General features: G+C 37.3%; 1 protein-coding gene across 6 annotated transcripts in view; it reads right to left on the reverse strand.

Moving 5' to 3' along the window:
• LOC124833321 (ARM repeat superfamily protein) overlaps nt 1-22,830 on the reverse strand; it is a 57,946-nt gene that overhangs the window by 27,203 nt on the left and 7,913 nt on the right. For all 6 annotated transcript variants that reach the window (XM_088110222.1, XM_088110223.1, XM_088110220.1 and 3 more), the window contains 6 exons: nt 10,980-11,133; nt 10,743-10,830; nt 4,487-4,589; nt 4,330-4,420; nt 3,398-3,495; nt 2,064-2,246 (listed from right to left, as the gene is read on the reverse strand). In XM_088110222.1, the coding sequence (XP_087966348.1) occupies nt 2,064-2,246; nt 3,398-3,495; nt 4,330-4,420; nt 4,487-4,589; nt 10,743-10,830; nt 10,980-11,133 (717 nt within the window). The remainder of the gene's footprint in view (nt 1-2,063; nt 2,247-3,397; nt 3,496-4,329; nt 4,421-4,486; nt 4,590-10,742; nt 10,831-10,979; nt 11,134-22,830) is intronic.

The following is a 22,830-nucleotide window of genomic DNA, read 5'->3' on the forward strand; positions in this document are numbered from 1 at the left end:
GCAGTTGTGTGCGTGCTTACCTGGTGTTAGGGTACGTGATTTTGAAATTGGGTTTTCTTAGAAATTGGGGATAAAATGATTTGGGGGTGATTTGTTCTAGATTAGGGCATGTTCGTGTGTGGGAAAGAATACAGAGGCAGTGATCGCGGGAAGACGGAGCAGTGGTGGTTCGCAGTTGGCGAGTTACTTCTTTCTCTGCAATTCTCTCATTTTCTGCTTTCTCTGGCTTTATAAATAATCTGCACAATTTAGAAGCGAATTCTAAATCTCTCTCTGCAATGGACTGTGCCTCCGAAGATAGCTCCGATAACTCTCAGCGACCACACTCACACAAGGACCAGCGAGTCTATTTCGTTCCTCACAGGTCTCCCCTTTCAAGATTCCACTCATTTCTCACTTCAATTCAATTAGCGCCTTATTTAACTTTCCCTAAATCTGTGAGTGCATTTCCTCACTGTGAATCTCCGTAATCCAAAGCAACGGACGTTTAGGGTTGGGCCGATCGAGGCGAAGCGGAATTCCATTTTATCGGTTTTATGTATTTTTAATGTTTTTCCTCAAATAATCAAATTGGCAAGCTTGTTGATTTTGTTGTGCCTCGTACGAATTTTGCTGTGATCCGAGCCTGTCTGCATTGTTTGATTGAGATTGAATGTGTGAAGAGCGTCGGTGGTTGATTCCGTGTGTTTCAGGTGGTGGAAGGATGCTCAGGATTCAATGCCTGCGGATTCGGATAAGAAGAAGGGAATTGCGTATGCCTCTTTTCCTGGTTCGTCCTATGCTGGTCCCATGAAGCTTATCAATACCATCTTCAGCTCGGATCTTGCGTTCAGTCTTCGGAGGGAGGAGGATTTGCAGCACAGTCCAAGGACATTTCCCTTTTGCCCCACAACATCTGACATGCACTCTTCTTTTGTCATTTTTATAAACTTTTAATTGCGTTTTGACACCTCACCAATGACTACTGCCACATCATCAGCCCACTAACTCCGTTTCCTTCTATTTAACGGAAGGGACTCATTAGACTCAAATAATTACAAGTAAGGATCCATTGCACTCACATTTCTATAAAGGGACTAACTTGAGATTTCCGAACCAAAGTGGGGACAAAATTGGGTATTAAACCAATCTTCTAACAACTTCTAGTAATACATTTAATATCCTACCAACAACGTTTAATATTGCATTTAATATCCAACAAACAACACCTAGTTTTCACTATTTTCACAAACGTAAACTCAATTAACATTCTTACCATTATTTCCACCCAGCTGCCTCAACTATTATACCCACTATGAAAATATTAGCCCTGCTTGTAAAAGTTACCATACCATAGCCAAATTAGATGACATTGTTTCCAAAAATCAGTTGCACCTTACTAAGTTGGTCTACATCTATTGACTATATTTAGGAGAGTGAGGGAGTAGATTGGCCTCTTTTATTTTCTGATGTGCAACACCAAAAAGGTTATTCCTAGGTCAATTACGTGAATTTTTTTGGTCCAACACTTTATCCCTTGTTTTGTGCTGCTCCATAAGCACTTTTAAAATCAAACAATGAACAATTTAATGTTGTCTAGTCCATTATTTTTAGGTAAATCAAACAGACCAACAGAACAATAGAACGAATACAACAGACCATAGAACGAACACAAGGTTTGTTTGTTTAAATTTCTCCATAAGCCCTTATACAAGAATAATATAAGAAGAAAAAAGTGAAATCTATTTCCTAATAAACAAAAAATAGTTTATGCATAAGTGAAAAATCTAAACTTGGATAAGTTAAATAAGAGAGCTTCTACTAGTTAGTTTATGCATAAGCTACTTGTAGCTTATAAAAAACTTCATTCATTTTTACTTAATTTCTTTTCGCAGAAGTGTTTATGGAGAAACTTATTCAAACAAACCCTACATCTTTATGGTAGAAAGGAAAGCAAAGATACCAATTAACTTCAATGCATACAACACACATTTTCAAACTCGAATTGTCTATTCATTATACACCAATTAATCTAAAAGAAATGAGATTAAGACACTAGTTCAGAAGAAAAGCAAAGTTGCTACCTTAATAGCAGCGATAGTAACTTTTTCATTAATAAATGTAGTAGGGCTACCAACAAGTTCACTTGATTGCCTGGAAGGGGTTTCAAAACTCATAGTGCTAATGAGGTGATACACAATAGCAGAAATTTGTTCCCAACACGCAGTCACTATGTTAGGATAATTGTGGAATGCAGCTTTAAGTCCCTGTAGAAAGTTAATCTGAATATATCAATAAACTAGCATAGATACATGCAACAAATTATTATGTAAACATCAATAGAAAAATACATGTCCATCAATAACCACTGCTTTAAAACATCTATTTAACTATCCATGACAAAATAACGAAGGCAAGATACAATTTATCTTTCAAGATCAAGCATATTCAAGCTAACACCAATACTTCCCTTAATTTTCATTTTGCATTAAGTCATCAAATTTCAGTAAACTTTGGCAGAAAAAAAAACTACTACACAAAGCTGACAACAGTAACAATATTTTAATACAATCACAAACTATATGTTGGAGCACATGATACCATTTTATTACCTCAGTATTTGTTTGTATAGTTGTTGTAGTATGATAAATTTATTTCCTCATTTCACTTTTGTACAGATTTTTTTCAAAAGAATTTCATTCTATTAGTTCTGGTTATTCCTATAATTCAGACCAGTATAGCCAAAAAATGGATGTTAAATTTCTTACTGGCTGCTGTTTTTTACCCATTATGTGGAGATTTTCGCAAGGTAGGGTAAGCCAATAATTTTCATGTAGTCATAGAGGAAATAGTAGATGTGAATTTACTGCAAGTTTTATCAGTCAATTTATGCACGGTACAGACGTAATGCACCTATATGCCACTAAACGATAATGGAACAGTGATTTTATAGAAAAGAACAGAATACATGAGGTTTTACACCAATGCTAACTATAACTTTCACCCTCAAATCCCCTCTCCCATGAGAAGATTGCATTTTCATGTCATCATGCAAATCCGCTATCAGACATCCACTGAAATCGCTACATGCGAACATGACAGTTACTCGTAAATTCCCTCCTCACTACAATTCATCCTCACAAATCAACTCATGCGAACAGGTCCTTAGAGTTTTTTAGTTCTTTGGTAGGATGTTTGCATTGTATTTTTGTACATAGGTTTGGTTCAGCCCCCATGTTTTTTTTTTAATAAATTTTTCATGTGATAACAAATGATTAGTGTGCTTTAGATGTCAGCATTGTCAAGATGCCAATAAAAAGCTCAACAAAAATCATATTCCAGGAACCATATACATCATCATCCCCATTTATAGGTGCAAACAAATAAACAGTTAACCAATGTACACCAAAAGGATTACCTGCAGGGCTTCAAGGCAAATGGTTAGGCAACTCGATTGTGTCGAATATTCAAATAAGGTAGAAAGAACACCAGACTTCTTTTCAGTCTCAATCTGACCTGAAGGAAAGCCAACAAATGAAAAAATAAGGCCAAACCAATAAAGCAGTAACCTGAAAAAGAAATGTGCAAAATCCAACCAGTAATGTCTTGTGCCTAAACATGAATTAACGTAAATCAATCCTGTCAATCAGTTGGTGACTTATTGTCTCACACAGGTTCAACTCCCTAAGACTCTACCAACTCTAGACTGTAAACCATGCACTTGGCACAAAATAAATATTATTTTTATTAGAAAATGATTACATCCTTTTTCAGGCCTTCCAATGAATAAGTAGGATTAATCATCCTTAGTCTAACTTAATTTGGCACACAAAATGAGAATTTACTTTTGAAACTAAATGCAGGTCCTGCACTGTCAGTCAGGAATGCAGTTCAAGTTTTAACTTAATCTAAATGGACAAGAAGCAATCCCAAGGGAATTAGATAAAGACTTATCATAATTGTTTTTGTTCTCATTAGTGAAGCGATTCAGACAAGTACATCAGACAGAAGAAAAAAAAGTTACAGGGCCAACTTACTAAGTTTCTCTGGCGAGGGCCTATTTGAAAGCCTATTCAGCTAAAAAGATAGCTTTAGGTCATCAAGAAAATAACTAAATAAATACAAATAATAATAACAATAATTTTATTATTACCATTGTATTATTATTTTTTTCATTTTGAGATTTTGGAATTAAATATTTGTTAGTACTATTGAGTGAACGCAGATAAAATAAAATCAGAGTTTAGAACCATGAATTATGAAAAAATAGATGTTAAAGTTTTAGACTTTCATTAATTTTAAGTAATAACTTATAGGTGTGCTTTCATTATCAATAATAGCAGAAGTCACCTGAAGAAACCTCGTCACAGAGCAGATTCCTTATTTGAGCAGAAGATGGCGAGGTAGACAAAGCTAACGTCAAGCAACCAATAGCAGCAGCCTGCCAACAAAAGTCAATGTTAGGGAAGGACAAAATAAACTTTGGACAATTAATCGGACAACTAACCAGCAGACCACTTCGTTCACTTTTCAACCAAAATCCTTCTTCAATCCTTGTCCTAATAGATGTAACAACAAGTGGCAACAAATTTGGTGGCATTCTTGAATATCTGTCAAAACAATGATTTCAGTAGACATACTTATTTTACATTAGGAAGCAGAGAAGGAAATAAAACACCTAATCTGCATTAAAGAATCAAGAAGCATAAATGGTGTTAGTGCAATTTACGCAATTAAATATTTAGCCTACAGTCCAATTGATAAATATCATTATCTTGAATTAATTGTTTTATTCTATCTACAAGAAACACAAATACTCACACGCATATGTATCCCCATTTCTATTATACAAAAATAATACAATTTTAAAAATACTTGAGAAAGTAGGTGATTTTCTAAGAATGGCTTTGAAAGGATTTTGTGGAGAAATAAAAGGATTTGTTAGTGTGAGAGAACCATGTCCACATATGAATAATTTAATGTTTGCTCTGGTTACTTCTGAGCAAAGAGATTATACTAGATTAAACTATTATTTTTATATAAAGAATTTGTGTGGTTCCTAATTAGTAATTTTATCAAATATAATGAAAATGTTTCTTTCAACGAGAAAATAGTCTAATTAAAAAATAGCACCAAAAGCAGCTATAAAAAAATGTATCCTCGTTATAAATTTCTTCCAACATTTTCTCAACTTTACACTACAACTTAGGACAAGAATGACTGTGTTTTATGCACACTATAAACCGTAGTTATTAATCTTAAATAGAATCACGTTGAAGCCAACTCTAGGAGAAGAGATGGAATCAGAAGGTTTTACTAGAAATATGATCTAAAGTATAGGAATCAATTATCCATGGGCTTTGACCTACCTTGCTTTAGGAGATGCAAGGTTTTGACAAACCACATTGGTTGGAAGCTTGTGCCTGATTGCTGGGCTGTAATCACAAATATTCCTGGCATTCACTCGAAAACTGTGGTTTTACCCTTTCAAGTTTGGAGACATTGGCTGTCTTATCTGTGAAGCCATGTATATAGAAGTAGTTTTCTTTAGCGTAATCCCTCCTCTTACAAAAAGTGCATTGAGGACATTTGCAACCATTTTGTACTCTATTTCCACTAGCTCCTCTTAGCTAGTAGATACTGTGACAGATGATTCAATAGTTTTGGGTGACCTAGAAGTTGAGTAAAGGCAAATAATTCTTGTGACAGAAGATTCACCATAATAATAGGAAACTACAGTTCAACCCAAGCAGACCAAGACAAATAATTTTTCCCATTGAGGTTCTTTGAAGTAGTTGTGGGTGGCCTAGAAATTGAGTGAACAGGTCCAGATATAACTGCAAACAAAAAATAGAGAGAACCAATGTACAACAGAGAGAACATGAGTAAAAGTGGAACTTTTAATGTGTTTGAATTCAAACTCCAATCAGTGGGAAAGGCAGAAAAGGAGGTTGGAATTAGGAGAAGAGAGGCCGATGAGATCGATAGAGGCAACATGTTATCATTTTGGTGCATGGACTGCACCCACCTAGGTTGGTGGCACAAAGATGTTGTGCTGGCATGACCAGTGGTTTCATTTATTGCTTTGACGGCTACTTCATATCAGTATCGAAAAATCTATTGGGGTCTACATGTCATTCGATGGCAGATGATGATGGTGACTATAGGGTTTTGCATCACTTGATAAGACAACTAGGTGCTCAATGGAAAGAACAAGGTAGACTATGGCAGTCACTGGTGAACTGATCTGGCATTGACAAAGTGAGATTGACCCTCTCTGATACCCAACAATGATAGGTTTTTCGGAATTTTGTATTTTCACTAAGAAAGGATTGCATTTCTCTTAAGTTTCAATAGAGATGAGGTGAAACATAGAGAGATTAGAAGAAATAAGGGAGAAATATTGTAGAAAAGTAGTAGTCAGACCCATTAACTACTTCATTCCCCCTTCCCATTTTTTTCCTAGAAAACAAATCCAATTGAATTTGTTGCCTTTGTTTCCACTCCTCCTATCAAACAAGCCATAAGAATGAATTTGAAGATGCTACAAAGTTGGGCATCAATCTTCTTCCTCGGATTCTGTTCCTTTCCTTCCTTTATACTTTCTAATTCATATTCTTCTAATATTTTTATTTAATGTCTTCTTTTCTGTTAATTTTAACAAAATCTAACATTTTTTACTAGATTATTACATTCGTAATTGCTCATAGATTGAGGACCAGTTTCTATAAGTTGTGGCTTATTTATCTATAATGAATTTCATTAAGGTTTTGTTTTGTTTTGAGTATTCATGCGTAGTATAATAATTATTCAGTTCTCTTACCATAAAAAAATGCTTCTGATAGCGATGGTAATTTTTCTCTTCCTATGATTTGTATCCAGATTGGGTCGTACTCATGATTCAGGCCACAGAGAAATTTAAAGATTCTTCCTCTTTCCATAGCTCCAACATGTGCGGCAGTATATGTTTTACACATCTTTATTTCTTAAGAAGTGGACTTTAAGCCTAACTCAACTCCATAAAACTGGCTTGTAAGGTGAGGTTTGCACCCACTTATATACTATGAATTGTCGCTATCTCTACTTGATGTAGGACTTCCAACGTTATTGTTTGGTATTGATCCAATTCAATCCAAAGTCCATTCAGGATTCCGTGTTATTCTGATACAGAAAGCGAGCCTGATTTTGTATTAAATATTTTGCTTTCAATGTCATAGCATGCGGCAAAATCCTTTTTTAATAAAAAAGTACTTTGTAAATCATCCCATAACTCTTTGGCAAAAGAGTGAAACATATAATTTTGACTTATCTAAGGAATCATGGAATGTCACATCAAAGTCATAATTAGTGAATCTTTATTGTCCCAAATTGAAAAATTAGTGTCGTCTAGTCCTACACCTCCTCCATCTATGTGATCTAGTCTTGAACATCCCTTGAGAATCCATCGAATGTATAGGCTCCATTGTAAGAAATTCTAACCATCCAACCGATAGGCACCCACCATATTTGGAAGATCATTAGGACCCAAAGGAATAACTTTTATATTAGACATCCCATGGAATGCAATCAGGTGTCTCTGGTGACCCTATCCCACACGATGACGACATGTGGGCTACACCAGGAAAAAGGAGCAGAAATCAAAACTCATCTACTCAAATTTGGGCCAAATGGACGTCACCGACCCGTGAAACGGACTCAAGAGGCTCTGACAACCCTTTTTGTGATGACGACAGTGAGTGGATCTCACTAGCGACGGTGGTGGCGCGTGTCGACGTCTTTCCAAGAACGATTTTTGGCATTGTGTTCGTCGGAGTTGGACACATCTTTCTACCTTATCAATGACCCCAATGGCTATGACGGCAGCCGCAATGGCCGAACAGCGGCTACAGTTGCTACTGTTGCAACTGAAACGGAGCTCCCAATATCAAGATTTCTAATACCATCTTGAAAAGAGAATGATTTTTATTATTATCATTAAGGTATTTTACATTCTCCTTGCACTTATTTGTAACAATCTAATCTTTCAAGAAAAGGAGATAATGAAAAAATATACCGAAAAATAAACTAGAAGATTCTATAGATATTTTTTCTAATTAGGAAGATTTTCCTCTAATTACAACAATTACTTAATCAATGGGTCCAAAGTTGCTTCCCAAGGAGTTGGACAAGTCTCCTTTGCTTCTTCCTTGACTCAATTTTTTTCTTCTTGTCCCATTTGTCCTTTTAACCTCATTTCTCTAACTCATCTAACTATGTGATTAAATTGTTCACTAATCTTTAATGCCAATTCTTTTGTTATATGTTGGAGAAGGGCACAAGTCAATTGATTGGTGAGACAAAAAAAACTAAAGGACTCTATTGTCTTCAAACCAAATCTTTTATGCCCTCTTTTGCATCGCCTCCTCCAAAATTTTGCATGGTCACTTAAGTCATCTAAGCTTACCAAAATTTAAAAAATGGTACCTAATCTCAAAAAAACCCCAGGTTATAGTGTGAAACATGCCAACTAAGTAAACAAGTTAGATCTTCCTTTGTATGGAGACTTGTTGCAAGATGTAACTTTCCCATGTGCATAATTCATTTTGAAAATTGGGGCCAAGCCAAGTAACCATTTTTACTTTCGATATTGTCACATTTATTGTTGAATATTCTCGTTGAACTTGGGATTTTTTAACAAAAAGATTGATCTAAAATATTGTCTATCTAGGCCTTACTTAACTAAACAAAAAATTAGTTTAGCCCAGTTATCAGCATTTTTAGGAGTGATAATGCCAAAGAATATTTTTCTTTTAGCTTTTCTACTATTTTAAGTTCACATGGCATTTTACAAAAATCAACATGTTCTCATACACCTTAGCAAAATGGTATAACAAAGAAAAAAGATTGACACTTTGTTTAGACTACTTTGTACCTTATTTCTTGATGCAGATGTGTCTATTCACCACCGAGGTGACATTCTTATGGCTTGCTTCCACATAAACAGGATTTTCTCTTCCTCCCTCTGACAATAACATTTCCTTTCTATCCTATTTTCTAATAAACCTGTTTCATGTGTCTCCCCATGCTTTGTAGTGTATATGTTTTATTCATGACATGTTCCCTACAGACTAGTTATCTACAAGAGCTCTCAAATGTATCTTCCTAGCATATTCTCGTCTAAAAAATTGGTATCACTACTATTGTCCTTGGTTTTTTGCTTTGTAAATTTAAAATCCTCAGTGATTCCTTTAAGGATAATTGCATATTAACGTTAATTTTTCCTTTAATAAACTCACGTGATAATTACTAAAGACCAAACATAAATTATTTTATGGAGTTCAAGCAAATTCACAAAAAAAAAAATTGTACAAGGGTGTAAATTTTTTTTTTTTGTTGTACTAAAACAAAATATGTCACTAATTGTTTTACTAAACCAACTATTTATCCATATAAAAATGTGTCACCAATATAATTATTAAAAGTTACTCATTTATAATTTAAAAAGTAATTAACAACAAAACATTTATTAACATAATCGATTAAGAGTTTATGTAATTGATTATGTTAATAAACATTTTATTATTGTTTACATATAATTGGTTTGGCAAAGGGAAGATTTATGATTATTTTATATACTTTAATAGCCAATCTTCTTGTTTCATGGTAGAAAGTCTATCACCCATTATTTGTTTCATTTTTCACACTTTCTTTGCTTACTTGTCTCTGCAAATAGTAAATTGTCAAATCCAGACTCACTATGAAGCAAGACTAGTTACCAAAAGGTACACGTAGATATATGGTCTCAACTTGGTGACATTTCCTTAGTGTAACCAAGATTCCCATAGTTAGACTTTTCTTTGTCATCGCTACTATTTGCCATTGGCTCTCCATCAGTTGGATATCAAGAATGTATTTCTTCATGGAGATCTAGAAAAGAAAATCTACACAAAGCAACCTCTTAGGTTTCTTGTCCAAGGGGACCGTGGGTTAGTGTATAAAGTGTCCTGGTTTGGAAATCATCCAAATAGTACAAACTTTTGGGCTAAAACATAGTGAAGTTGATCATTTGATTTGTATACTAAATTGTGTATGTTGAAAATATAATCATCAAAGGTAATGACGTCATTACAATTTCCCATTAAAAAAAGCATTTATGCAATCACTTTCAAACCAATGATCTTACTTAACTACTTTTGAAGTATTGACATAGCTCAATGAAATGAATGTATTTTAAATCCTCAAAAAATATGCCTTAGACATCCTACAAGAAATAGGTAAGATTGATGGTAGACATGTGCATGGTCCAATGGACCAAAACCAAAAATTAATAGTAGAAGAAATTGATTTCGATTAAGTCCGGAAGAGGACCTTGAATTCAGTTTATATGTTTCAAGTTTCGTACATACAATCTATTTACTCAAGCTCAAGCATGTGTCAGAATTGTGCAACTAGTTAACTTATGCATAGTTTCCTATCTGCTCTATACAGTAGGATTAATCATTGCTTTTCTAAACATTAGATGGAGGAACTCCTATATATGAATGTATGAGCTAAGAGATGAAACAAGCTCTTAAGTTTTTCCATAATTCTATCTCAAGTCCCCCTTTACAATTATCTAAAAATATCTTTTTTGGCTCCGATCATGAAAGTATAAGAGAACCAATAACCAAAACCAAAAGAATATTTTACATATTTATGAGTAAAAGAAAAACAACGAAAAACGTACCATTTCAATTATATTTAAATTGAACAAATAGAATAATATGAGAAGCAAAGAAACATACGGTGTAGATGATATCAAAAGCTTGATAATCCTGAATAACAAAGCCAGCAATTTAGTATGAGCTTCATGCTCTATTAGGTAAAGAAGACCTACACATCAATAGAAAAGAGACAAAAAGTGTAAAATTATGTAAAATATGTAAATAAATAATGAAGAGACAAGAAAAAAATCAAAAGCATAAAACAGATGTCTGTAAGCCACAATATATTCAATAAGATACTGCAAATGTTATAGATACCTCTATGAAGTTCCAGTAAAATCTTGCCAAGGGAGCTAGAAAGTGCCATAAAAGATCCAAATTTGTTAGACTCCTTATATTCAGCTACTTGTAGGAAAATCGAAGACAGACCATCCATCATGATCACTAGCGTGGTTGCAGATGCCATACGTGCCTGAGTGACACAAACAACCTTTTCTTAGCCAGGAAATCAAGAACACAATAAAACCACAACCCTTGTTCATGCGAGGTGAGGGGGATAATTGAGCATTATCTAAAGAGTAAAGTTAATTAGCTGCATGCATATGAAAGGAGATGCATCTGGAAGTTGAAAAATGAACAAAACTGCACACTACATAAAACATGCCAAAGGAAAGTTTGTTAGAATAAAGTTGAATTAATGCCAATAAACTGCAATAGCTACCATATGATGACTGGAGAAGGGAATTCCAGTATCATGCCAAAATTCAAGTAAAAGATAGAGGTAAAATTCTCATCCAATATCAATACTAGGAAAGCTCAATCCAAATCCAACTTTCTTGGCACTCTTATGGAAGTAGCCATACTATTCTGATTATTAGATATTGTTAGAGATATGATTAGATAACATTAAATAGGGAGATATGATATCATTTGATAGGAAAATATCTTTAGAAATATTTCGCTTTACTAGATATTAATTAGAGATATCAAAATGGGTTTCAACCTTTGAGCCAACCCGGCTCACCGCAAGTTCAAACCAGGTTGGGTTGGAAACGTTTTACATGGTTTAAATGTGGATCAAATTGGACCCGGCTCACTTAATTCCTAGGTTAAATACGTTTAAGCCGATTTGAAGGTGAGTTGATCCACAACCCAAATATAAAAACCCTTTATTAGTTTTTCACCATTTTTTACAAGTTTTTTATTACAATTATTTACTACTTCTAATATCTAATATGACAATTTGATCATTTTAAATACTAGAATGTTGTTCAATAATGATTGAATAGTTTGAATGATTAATTTATTTGTTTGTCAAGTTATGTAGCTTGAAACTTTAATTTTCATTTACTATCTTGATGATAATATTAGGTAAAATAGGCGAACATTTTGATTCTAATGTTATATAATGACTCGAGACAGTCTGCTCTGATTGTACGATCATTAATATATAAAATAAATTGAAAAAACAAAACATTCTTAAGTGAATCAACCCACTAACCCACCATCATGTGGTGGGTCGAGCCGAGTTACAAAAATTTATGGCTCACCAGAAAGAGAGTCGGCTTGAGCTTACTCATTTTTAGCTCAACCTGTGCTGAGTCAACCTGTGTGAACTGGGTTGGCTCACTTTGTGTTACGATATAAGGTAGGGATAATAATAAGGGTTGAAAAGTATATGAGCAGAGAGAATATTTAGTATAAGTTAATTAGAGTAAATAAATATGGTATAAGTTAATTAGAGTAAATAAATATAGTATAAGTTAATTAGAGTAAATAAATATATATTTAGGGAAATATTCAATATAAGATATTTATAATTAAGGATATATGCTAGGATATTATACGGAGAGATATTTATATTAAATATAGGGATATTTATATTAAATATAGGGATATTTATATTAAATATTAAATATAGGGATATTTATATTAAATATTAAATATAAGGATATTTATATTAAATGCAGATATACTCTAGAGAAATATTTAATAAGAGATGGGCGGGAAATAATTAGTATAAATAAAGTTAGAGTCTAGGGTTAAAGACATGTTTTTGATTATTGAGTTTTGTAACAGACATTATTGTCTTGTGAGGGAGGTTATGCTCTCAAAGTAATTGAAGAAGGTTATGCTCCCAATTATTGTTTACCCTTGTTTATTCAGATATTACCATCAATAAAAGAGATCCATTCATCCATTGTTATTCGTTTATTGTTCTATTACGTGTGAGAGAGTGTGAAAGGTTGTATTTGGCTAGTTTACGTACTCAGGTACGTAACACTTTGACACCCCTATTATTGATCTTGTTCATTACCATTGTGGCAATCTTTGGAACCCAATATATTGGGAACCCTCAATTTTCAAAACTTGCACAAGGTTTTGGAAATTGTTGAAAGTATCTTTGCAAATGACATTTAGCATTTGATGAATTAACAAATGAAGAACAAGAAAAGGAGCAAGATCATATTTTAAGAACAATTAATAGAAGCATGACAAACAAAAATGCTCTTGCAATCATAAATAGTTTCTTTTTTTCCTTGTTTCATATTTCTTCGACTTGTGATAAGAATATATTTTCAAATTAGGTTTATATAGTAAAAAACATAAATGGGCATTTAAAGTACAAAAGGGTATGGAGTTTTAAAGTCAAGCAACATTAGAGGCCCAATTTGGAAGCTCTAATTCTTAGGCAAAACAAGGAGAATAAGGCAAGGAACACATGCCTTAAGTTGGCAGGGAATGCATGAATCAAGGTATGGAAGCCATGAAGGAATTTCAACCAACAAGAAGGTTACCCTGGATTTGGATTTCTAAGTTCAAATTTTAAAGTTTCCCTCTTTTATATTTGAATTTTGGAAGCCTTTGGGAGGGACATTAGCAATTGATTTGAGACATGTCTAGGTCTCATGTAGGACAGTTTTTGGACAAATAAGGATACAAATAGCCTACACTACTTCCTGTATTTTTACTTCGGATGATATATGAAATTTGTGAGCATTTGAGACCCTTGGGTAAGAGTGATCTTGAGTTTTGAATATTATCTTCTTCTCTTAGGAGTCATGCAGCAATTCTCCATGGAGCTAATCATCAACATGAAGAACTCTTCATCTTCAAGTGGCGGTCTCCTTCTTCCATCCTCCTAAGTCTTCTCCACTTGATCTTTCTTTTCTAGTCCTTATTTTATTCCCACGTTCTTCGGTATTCAACTTTGTACCACCAATAACTTCTTTGTGTTCCTTGTTTCTTGTTCCTTCTTTGTGTTCCTTGTTACTTGTTCCCCTTTTCGTGTGCTTCATCATAATCTTCTCTAAGATATTAACATTGACACATAAATCTTTGGGATTAAATTCGTTTTCAATGGAAGGCATCTTTGGGTTCTTAAATCGATATTAAAATTATTAAGATAAATTTGTTTCTAAATACTTAAGTTAACTCATAAGAGGAACCTTATTAATGTCTATGACCTTGTCCACATGATAACATCAGTTAAATAGGCACACCATGAAACAACATCCTTTATCACTAATGATCAACTTGTTGAAAAACTAAGGTGTTTTCAGAAATTGATTCCCTAGAACAAATCAAGAAGCCAGACAAATTTTTTACGGTTATGATCCTTGGTTTGATGAACTAGAATTTTAATCATATTAGGGATCAAATCTTAACTGTACAACAAGTTCCAAAGAAGAAAAGTATAACAACATGGCTTCTTCATGTTCTAGCTCTTAAGGGTAGAAACTTTCAAGAATCCACTAAATCTGTAGCTACGATTTTGGCATAGGTAATTGGAAGTTGTGGAATTAGAGGAAGACGCGGTAGTAGAAGATATCCTCAGTGTAAATATTGTAAAAGAAAGGTCATATCCAAGAAACTTCCAACTCACTCCATGACTTCCCTGACGTAAAAACTAGTGTCTTCAAATCTAAGGTTGTGGAACCAAAGTTTTCTAATAAGTAATATCAAACATATTTCAAGTTCAAATTTGGTAGCCAAGCACAATCATCTACACCTCCCATTATTACCAACTTGCATTTCACAATTTGTAGGAAGCCAATGTTCATGGAAAATTGACACAAGTTCTTTTGATATATTTCTAGTAATACCTTTCTATTTTAGTCGTTCTCCTTTCCTAAAAAGTCTCATCACAAAATCCTAGCCAATGAATCTATAGTTGACTCTCAAAGAATTGGCCAAGCTTCACTTTTCTCATTTCTTTAAGTCAACTAACAAATCATTGAATTGTTCAATAACCATTGATGTCTATTCTTTTGTGTTGTAATTTGAGATAATATTTTTAGAATCTTCCTAATTAGAGGAAATAGATATATAATCTTTTATTTTATTTTACTTTCCTACTTTCCCTATTTCCCTTTTTAAGAGAATTAGATTATTACAAATAGAGAGTATCAGAATGTATTTTTTAATGATTGAGAATAATAAATCTTCCGCTGTCTTTGCTGTCCGTCGGCAGCCCCTAAAAGTATCTTCTTTAACATGTGTTTTTAATGGGCTCCAATTGCCCTAGTCAAGTTCTGCCTTAGAATTCTGGCCTTTTTTCCAGTATTACCAAATACAGTGTTTGTTTGAGTATGATTAGAATGGGATTCAAACCCATTCACTTTTGGACCAGTAGCTGTGCTTTAGATCTGTTGATGCCCAATCAATTTTGGCTCCTTTTGGCATTCTTATTGACTGCCAGTTGAATCAATGAGACCGAAAGTCTCTTCTTCAGAGAACCCAAGAAAGGCCACTGCCTTCGCTGCTTACTCCGCTGTGCACCGCCGCTCTCCACTGCCGGCCTCCGTATGTCGCCGGCTACCGTCCGCTGTCGGTCACCATCGCAATTTTGACCGGTAAATAGCAGATCTGGATCGTTTCTTCGAGTGCGACCTAACCTTGGTGGTCGCCGTCTCTGTCTCGTCCTAACGCACCGTCACGCGCCTCCTCTCTCCGGTAGATCTTGGGCACGTACTGTTCACATGTTGCCCTTCCCTGGTCAGAAGATCACCGCGCCACTAGCTTTTTGTACGCCTCACTCTCCTGAGCTTCTTTTGACCCTTCGACTTCTTCTCAAGTTCACACCATCCTCTTCCACTTTCGTCATCCTCCAACTTTGCCGTAGGGGGTTTCGCCTCACGTTTCATGACCAGAACCTTTCCTGCTCCACCACTAGGTTTCTCCCTTTCTCACTAAATTCGTTTCTGTTTCTCGAGCAACAGTGCTTCATCTCCGTTGTTGATGTCGTTGATGTGCCAGCTCCTAGTACTACTTCTCCCGCATCCATCATCTTCTTCTCCATTGAGAAGGGCTCTCTGCCTTCACCAATGTGAAGGGTTTTCTGCCACACCCAATGGGTTTCTTCTTCCCTTTGTTTCACTGATATACAATGGCGGTCCTTCTTATCATCATCTCCACCACTTGTGCCACCAAATGCACCAGCACCTGTGGCCAAGCCTGTCTCCACCATCATTATGTTCAGAATCTTGAGGACCACAAACGTCCACTCACGACACCCTTGCGTCAGTTCTTTCTGCCATGTGAAAGGCTCCTTACACCGCCAATGCCTTGTTGTAACAGTTCCCTGAGAGTTGTTCTATGAGACCACCCGTTGATTTGACTCGTTCGATATTAAGGGTTTCAGATTTGTCCCCAAGTACGGATCGGTTCTCACCCGTTCTTTCACCTTCACGTCATTGACGTGTGTTCAATCGTGAGGGGAAGAAAAGGTTCAGTCGCTGTAGGGTAGTGTAGACCCTACAGGTTTTTTGTTGTTTTAGCCACTGTAGGGTGGTTAAGTCCCTACAGGATTGTTGTTGTTAGCCACTGCAGGGAAGTTCAGTTCCTACAGGTTTGTTGCTGTTCAAGGCAGTTAAAGTCCCTGAAGGTTTATTGCTATTCAGGACAGTTAAGTCCCTGAAGGTTTGTTGTGTTCAGGGCAGTTAAGTCCCTAAAGGTTTGTTGTTGTTCAGGACAGTTAAGTCCTTGAAGGTTCGTTGTTGTTAGGGTAGTTATGTCCCTAAAGGTACGTTGTTGTTAGGGAACTTAAGTCCCTAAAGGTTCATTATTGTTAGCCTTTGAAGGCCTCCCACATGTTACTCATGGAAATCAAGTTCTTGAAGCTTTGTTGTTGTTCCCCACTATTGATGGCAATCTAGTCCCTGCAGTTTGTTGTGATTCACCACTACAAGCCTTCATCCATTCTTGCAGTTTGCTGCTGCAAGTCATCATCCATTGTTAATGGAAATCTCTCTTGTCCATTGCTATCCAAGTTGAAGTTTCATGGTGCAAGTTCACGGTTGTCCATTGTTGTCCATTATTCTCCATATGATGCTGAGGAGTCTCTTGGGCTACATTTGTTTGTGTGTGCAATTTGGTTTATTAACATTATCTCTAATTGGGTTTGTCTATTCCAAGCTTGGTTCATACAATCTTGTATGATCCAGCTTGAGGGGGAGTGTTGTAATTTGAGATAATATCTTTAGAATATTCCTAATTAGAGGAAATAGATATATAATCTTTTATTTTATTTTACTTTCCTAGTTTACCTATTTCCCTTTTTAGGAGAATTAGATTATTACAAATACAGAGTATCAGAATGTATTTTTTAATGATTGAGAATAATAAATCAATCTTATTTTCAACTTTTTGTTATACAAGAACATGGTAAGGGTTGACTAATTGACTGAGGGTGTGAATCCAAAGGCCTATACTACATGGGAACTAGCTCATTTGGGTTTTGTTTTGCATCTGTATCTCCAAAACATTTACATGATATGTCTGAGTTTAGATTGACTCCCACAGGTTACTCTCCTCAAACCAAGAGATACTTTATGTTTGCTAGTGTCACTTTTGTTTAGCCAACTCCCTTTTTCCCTCCTTCTATAAAAGGATGTGTTTTCTCCAAGATATTCTACCTATGTCATAATTGAGTCTTTTGTTCCACCTCCTCCTAACACCCAACATAGGAACCAAATGACTAGTCCAACGCTCCAAGGTGAATCCTCTCCATTAGGTTCTACTAAATCATCACTCAATACCACGACACCTAATAATGATGACTCATGTTAGCCCATTTTATCTGAAATGTACTAATTCAACTCATAATCAACATCCTACATACAATTCTCTCAACTATCACAGGTTGTCTCCTTATTTTTCTTTTGATCCTTTTGTACCTTCTATTACTATTCCTAAAAATGTGACAAAAGCACTTGATGAACCTAGAGAGAGACAAGCATTGATTTCTAAAATGCAAGTTCTTGAAACAAAGAGTACATGGAAGTTAGTTCTTCTTCCATTTGGGACAGTTGTTTGTCGTTGGGTCTATGGCATTAAAGTTGGACCCAATGGTGAAATTGATCACCTGAAAGCTTCAATAGATGGTTGAACGATACACTCATGAATAGCCCAATTATGGTGATACTATCTCTCTAGTGACATAAATAACTATGGTATGTCTTTTTCTTGCCATGGCGGTCACTCATCATTAGTCAATTTATCAAGGCTTAATTACCTACTTAGTCCCCATGTTAGGAGGTAATTTTCTGTTTAGTACCCGGTTTTAAAAATGTAGGCATTTGGTACCTATGTTTTGAAATTTGTATCAATTCAATCCTATCCAGTTAACGGCGTTATAATTGATGCAAGAAATTAAGGACGTTAATGAAGATGCATTCAAACATTTGATAGCTATTCCACCCAGGCTATCATTAACGTCCTTAATTTCTCGCATCAATTATAACGCCGTTAACTGGATAGGATTGAATTGATACAAATTTCAAAACATAGGTACCAAATGCCTACATTTTTAAAACTGGGTACTAAACAGAAAATTACCTCCTAACATGGGGACTAAGTAGGTAATTAAGCCATTTATCAATTGGATATTAGAAATGCTTTTCTTTAAGACAATCTAGAGAAAAGAATCTACATAGAGCAACCCCATGGGTTTGTCGCTTTAAGGGAATCTGACTTTGTAAATTATGTTGCTCTCTTTGTAGTCTCCCTAAAAAAGGTGTTCTTAATAATGTATGTTGATGATTGTTAGAAATATTATATCTTTTATCTTTTAGTTAGTTTGTTATTATTTCTCATTTGTATTTTGGGCTTAGCCCATATTTCTTCTATTATAAACAGAGAACCCTATGTGTGTATTTTACACAAGGGAGATTAATTCAAATATAGTTTTTCACTATATTCAACATGGTATCAGAGCAGGTTCTTTGATCTCTTCTTGTGGCCTCTGCTGTCTGCCGGCGGCCGTCCGCCATGGCCGCCGGCAGCCCCTAAAATATCAGTCGGCAATCCATTTTCTCTTCTTCTCAGTGCAGCCAGTCGCCAACCATCGCCGCTTTCCGCTGCCGTCGCTACTATCGTTGTCGCCGCCACTTTCCGCTGTCGCCGCCACTTTCCGCTGTCGCCACCGCCGGCCACCGTCACAGTTTCGACGGGTGACCTGCGGATCTGGACCGTCTCTTCGAGCGACGGCCAACCACGCCGGTTTCGAGAGTCGGTTCTCAGTCACGCGCCGCCACGATGCGCTTCTTTCTGGCCAGTCTATCGCCGGCCGCCGGTCGCCGTCACAGTTTCGACCGGTGACCAGCAGATCTGAAGCGTCTCCTCGAGCGACGGCCAACCCCGTCGGAGACAAGCACAGAGTCTGCTCAACACGCCTCCACGCGCCACCTTCTTCTCATCAGATCTCGAGCGCGTGTTCTGCACGCGCCGCCTTCCCGGTGTCGGAGTTTCACCGCGACACCTCCATTGCTCTCGCCGGACCTCCCTCTCTCTGTTCAGACCTTCTAGAGCAGCCATTGCTGCCATCTTCGTCTGTCTTCGTCTCCGCCGTTGATTGTCCAGGCACCGTTTTCCACTGTACAGGCACTGTTTGCCGTTGTCCAGCCATTGTTTGTCGTTGTCCGCGCCGTCTTGCCGTTGTCCGACACCGTTTGCCGCTGTCCCGCGCCATCTTGCCGCTGTCCCGCGCCATTTGCCGCTGTCCCGCGTTGTTTGCCGCTGTCCCGCACCGTTTGACGCTGTCCCGCGCCGTTTGCCGCTGTCCAGGCACCGTATGCTTCCAACCACTGTAGGCCCCCATCACCTCGTCAGTTAGTGATGGCAGTCCCTGTAGTTTTGTCGCTTCTAGCCACTACAGGCCACATCAGTTAGTGATGGCAATTTAGTCCCTACAGTTTTATAGCAGTCAACCGCCGTTGCAATCGCTACCGCCTCAGACAGACGCAACTGCGTCAGTTCTTCTTGGGCTAGAGTTTAGCCCGATCTTCTTGTCATACACGGCTAAGTATCACCACTTGGGAGTTGTCCAGCAAAGAATTTTGGACCTCCAACGAATCTTTGGATCTTTGATGCCTTTGTTTCAGCATTGTAGCTTAATATTTTGTTTTGTTTTAGTGGTCCAGCAACTGTGATATTCCACATTTATGCCTTTCACACTAAGGGGGAGTACGTTTCCAAGACACTGCAAGTCACATATATATGGGTGTAGTCCCTGCAGTTTTGTAGATTTCAGCTACTACTGTTGGTCCCGTCACCCAGCCATCATTGATGAGGATTTAGTGTAGTCCCTGCAGTTTTGTAGCTCTTAGCTTTCAGCTACCACTGTTGATCCCGTCACTCATCCATCATTGATTGGTAGTCCTTGCAGCTTGTCATTGTCCACCACTGCTCTCCTTCATCCACTTTTGAAGTTGAAGTTTCACAAGCTGCTGTTAGTCCATCTATGTTTGCCTCACACTTTTGAAGACAAATCATCTAGTTCAACACTGAGTTCATCTATTCCAAGCTTAGTTCATACAATTTGTATGCTCCAGCTTGAGGGGGAGTGTTAGATATATTATATCTTTTATCTTTTAGTTAGTTTGTTATTATTTCTCATTTGTATTTTGGGCTTAGCCCATATTTCTTCTATTATAAATAGAGAACCCTATGTGTGTATTTTACACAAGGGAGATTAATTCAAATATAGTTTTTCACTATATTCAACAATGATATAATTATTACACTATAAGAACACTAATGCAATCATCTTCAAACGAAGAATCCTAAAAGTGCCATATATGTTGGGTGTTATAGTAACATAATCAAAGAAAGTAGTAATTTCTCACAAGGAAATATGCTTCAGATATCCTAAAAGAGATAGGTAAGATTGACCATAAACTAGTAGATAGTCCTACGAATCCAAATCAAAAACTAGATGCAAAGCATGGTGAAGTTTTCCCTCATTCAGAAAGACATAGAAGATTGGTTAAAAAATTTATTCATCTTACTATTACAAGACTAAATTTCCCTTTCACAGTTGGTATGAGACAATTTGTGCAGACTCCTCGTATTGATCATTGGAATGTTGTCATTCATATCCTAAGATACATAAAAAAGACTCATTGACAAGCTCTACTTTATTAAGATATAGGTAATACCAAAGCGTTATGTTGATGGAGAAAGTTCTCCTGCGGAAAGATGATCTACTATAGGATATTATGTTTTCATTGGAGAAAATATTATTCCTTTGAGAATTAAGAAACAAAATGTGGTTATCTGATCAACTATTGAAGTTGAATATAGGGTGTTGAATATAGTGAAAAACTATATTTGGATTAATCTCTCTTGTGTAAAATACACACATAGGGTTCTCTATTTATAATAGAAGAAATATGGGCTAAGCCCAAAATACAAATGAGAAATAATAACTAACTAACTAAAAGATATAATATATCTAACACTCCCCCTCAAGCTGGAGCATACAAATTGTATGAACTAAGCTTGGAATAGATGAACTCAGTGTTGAACTAGATGATTTGTCTTCAAGAATGTGAGGCAAACATAGATGGACTAACAGCAGCTTGTGAAACTTCAACTTCAAAAGTGGATGAAGGAGAGCAGTGGTGGACAATGACAAACTACAAGGACTGGTTCCCAATCAATGATGGATGAGTGACGGGATCAACAGTGGTAGCTGAAAGTTAAGAGCTACAAAACTGCAGGGACTACACTAAATCCTCATCAATGATGGATGGGTGACGGGATCAACAGTAGTAGCTGAAATCTACAAAACTGCAGGGACTACACCCATATATATGTGACTTGCAGTGTCTTGGAAACATACTCCCCCTTAGTGTGAAGGTGGAAATGTGAAAGATCACAGTTGCTGAACCACTAAAGCAAAACAAAATATTAAGCTACAATGCTGAAACAAAGGCATAAAAGATCCAAAGACATGTTGGAGGTCCAAAATTCTTTGCTGGACAACTCCCAAGTGGTGATACTTAGCCGTGTATCACAAGAAGATCGGGCTAAACTCTAGCCCAAGAAAAACTGACGCAGTTGTCTGAGGCGGTAGCGACTGCAGCGGCGGTTGACTGCTATAAAACTGTAGGGACAAAATTGCCATCACTGACTGATGGGGCCTGTAGTGGCTGGAAGCGACAAAACTACAGGGACTGCCATCACTAACTGACAAGGTAATGGGGGCCTACAGTGGCAAACTGCGCCTGGACAGCGACAAACGGCGCCTGGACAGCGGCAAACGGCGCGGGAACAGGCATCAGCAACTGAGACGAAGCACACAATGCAGAAGCGGCATCAGCAGCTGAGACGAAGAACACAACGCAGAAAGGAAGGTCCGACGATGCGGAACGTGCGGCGAGATGAAGATGCTTTGAAAACAGACGAAGATGGCAGCAATGGCTGCTCTGGAAGGTGTGAACAGAGAGAGGGAGGTCCGGCGAGACAACCGGCAGTGTCGCGGTTTGATGCCGATGCTGGGAAGGCGGCGCGTGACAAACACGCACCCGAGATCTGACGGAGAAGAAGCGGCGCGTGGCGGAGCGTGGGAAAGAGTCAGACGCCGGCACCGGTGGGGTTGGTCGTCGCGTGAAGAGGCGAACCAGATCCAGTGGTCGCCGGACGGAACTGTGACGGTGGCCGGCGACAAGGTGGCGGCGGACTGGCCGGAAAGAAGCGCTGCGTGGCGGCGCGTGACTGAGAGGTGGCTCTCGAAACCGGCGTGGTTGGTCGTCGCTCGAAGAGACGGTCCAGATCCGCAGGTCACCCGTCGAAACTGTGACGGTGGCCGGCGGTGGCGGCGGCAACGGCAGCGGCGGCGACGGTGGCCGGAGTTAGCAGCGACGGCAGAGGAAAGTGGCGGCGA

Source organism: Vigna umbellata, chromosome 3 (assembly GCF_029865625.1).
Source record: "Vigna umbellata cultivar VRB3 chromosome 3, Vumbellata_1.0, whole genome shotgun sequence".
Classification (NCBI taxonomy): domain Eukaryota; kingdom Viridiplantae; phylum Streptophyta; class Magnoliopsida; order Fabales; family Fabaceae; genus Vigna; species Vigna umbellata.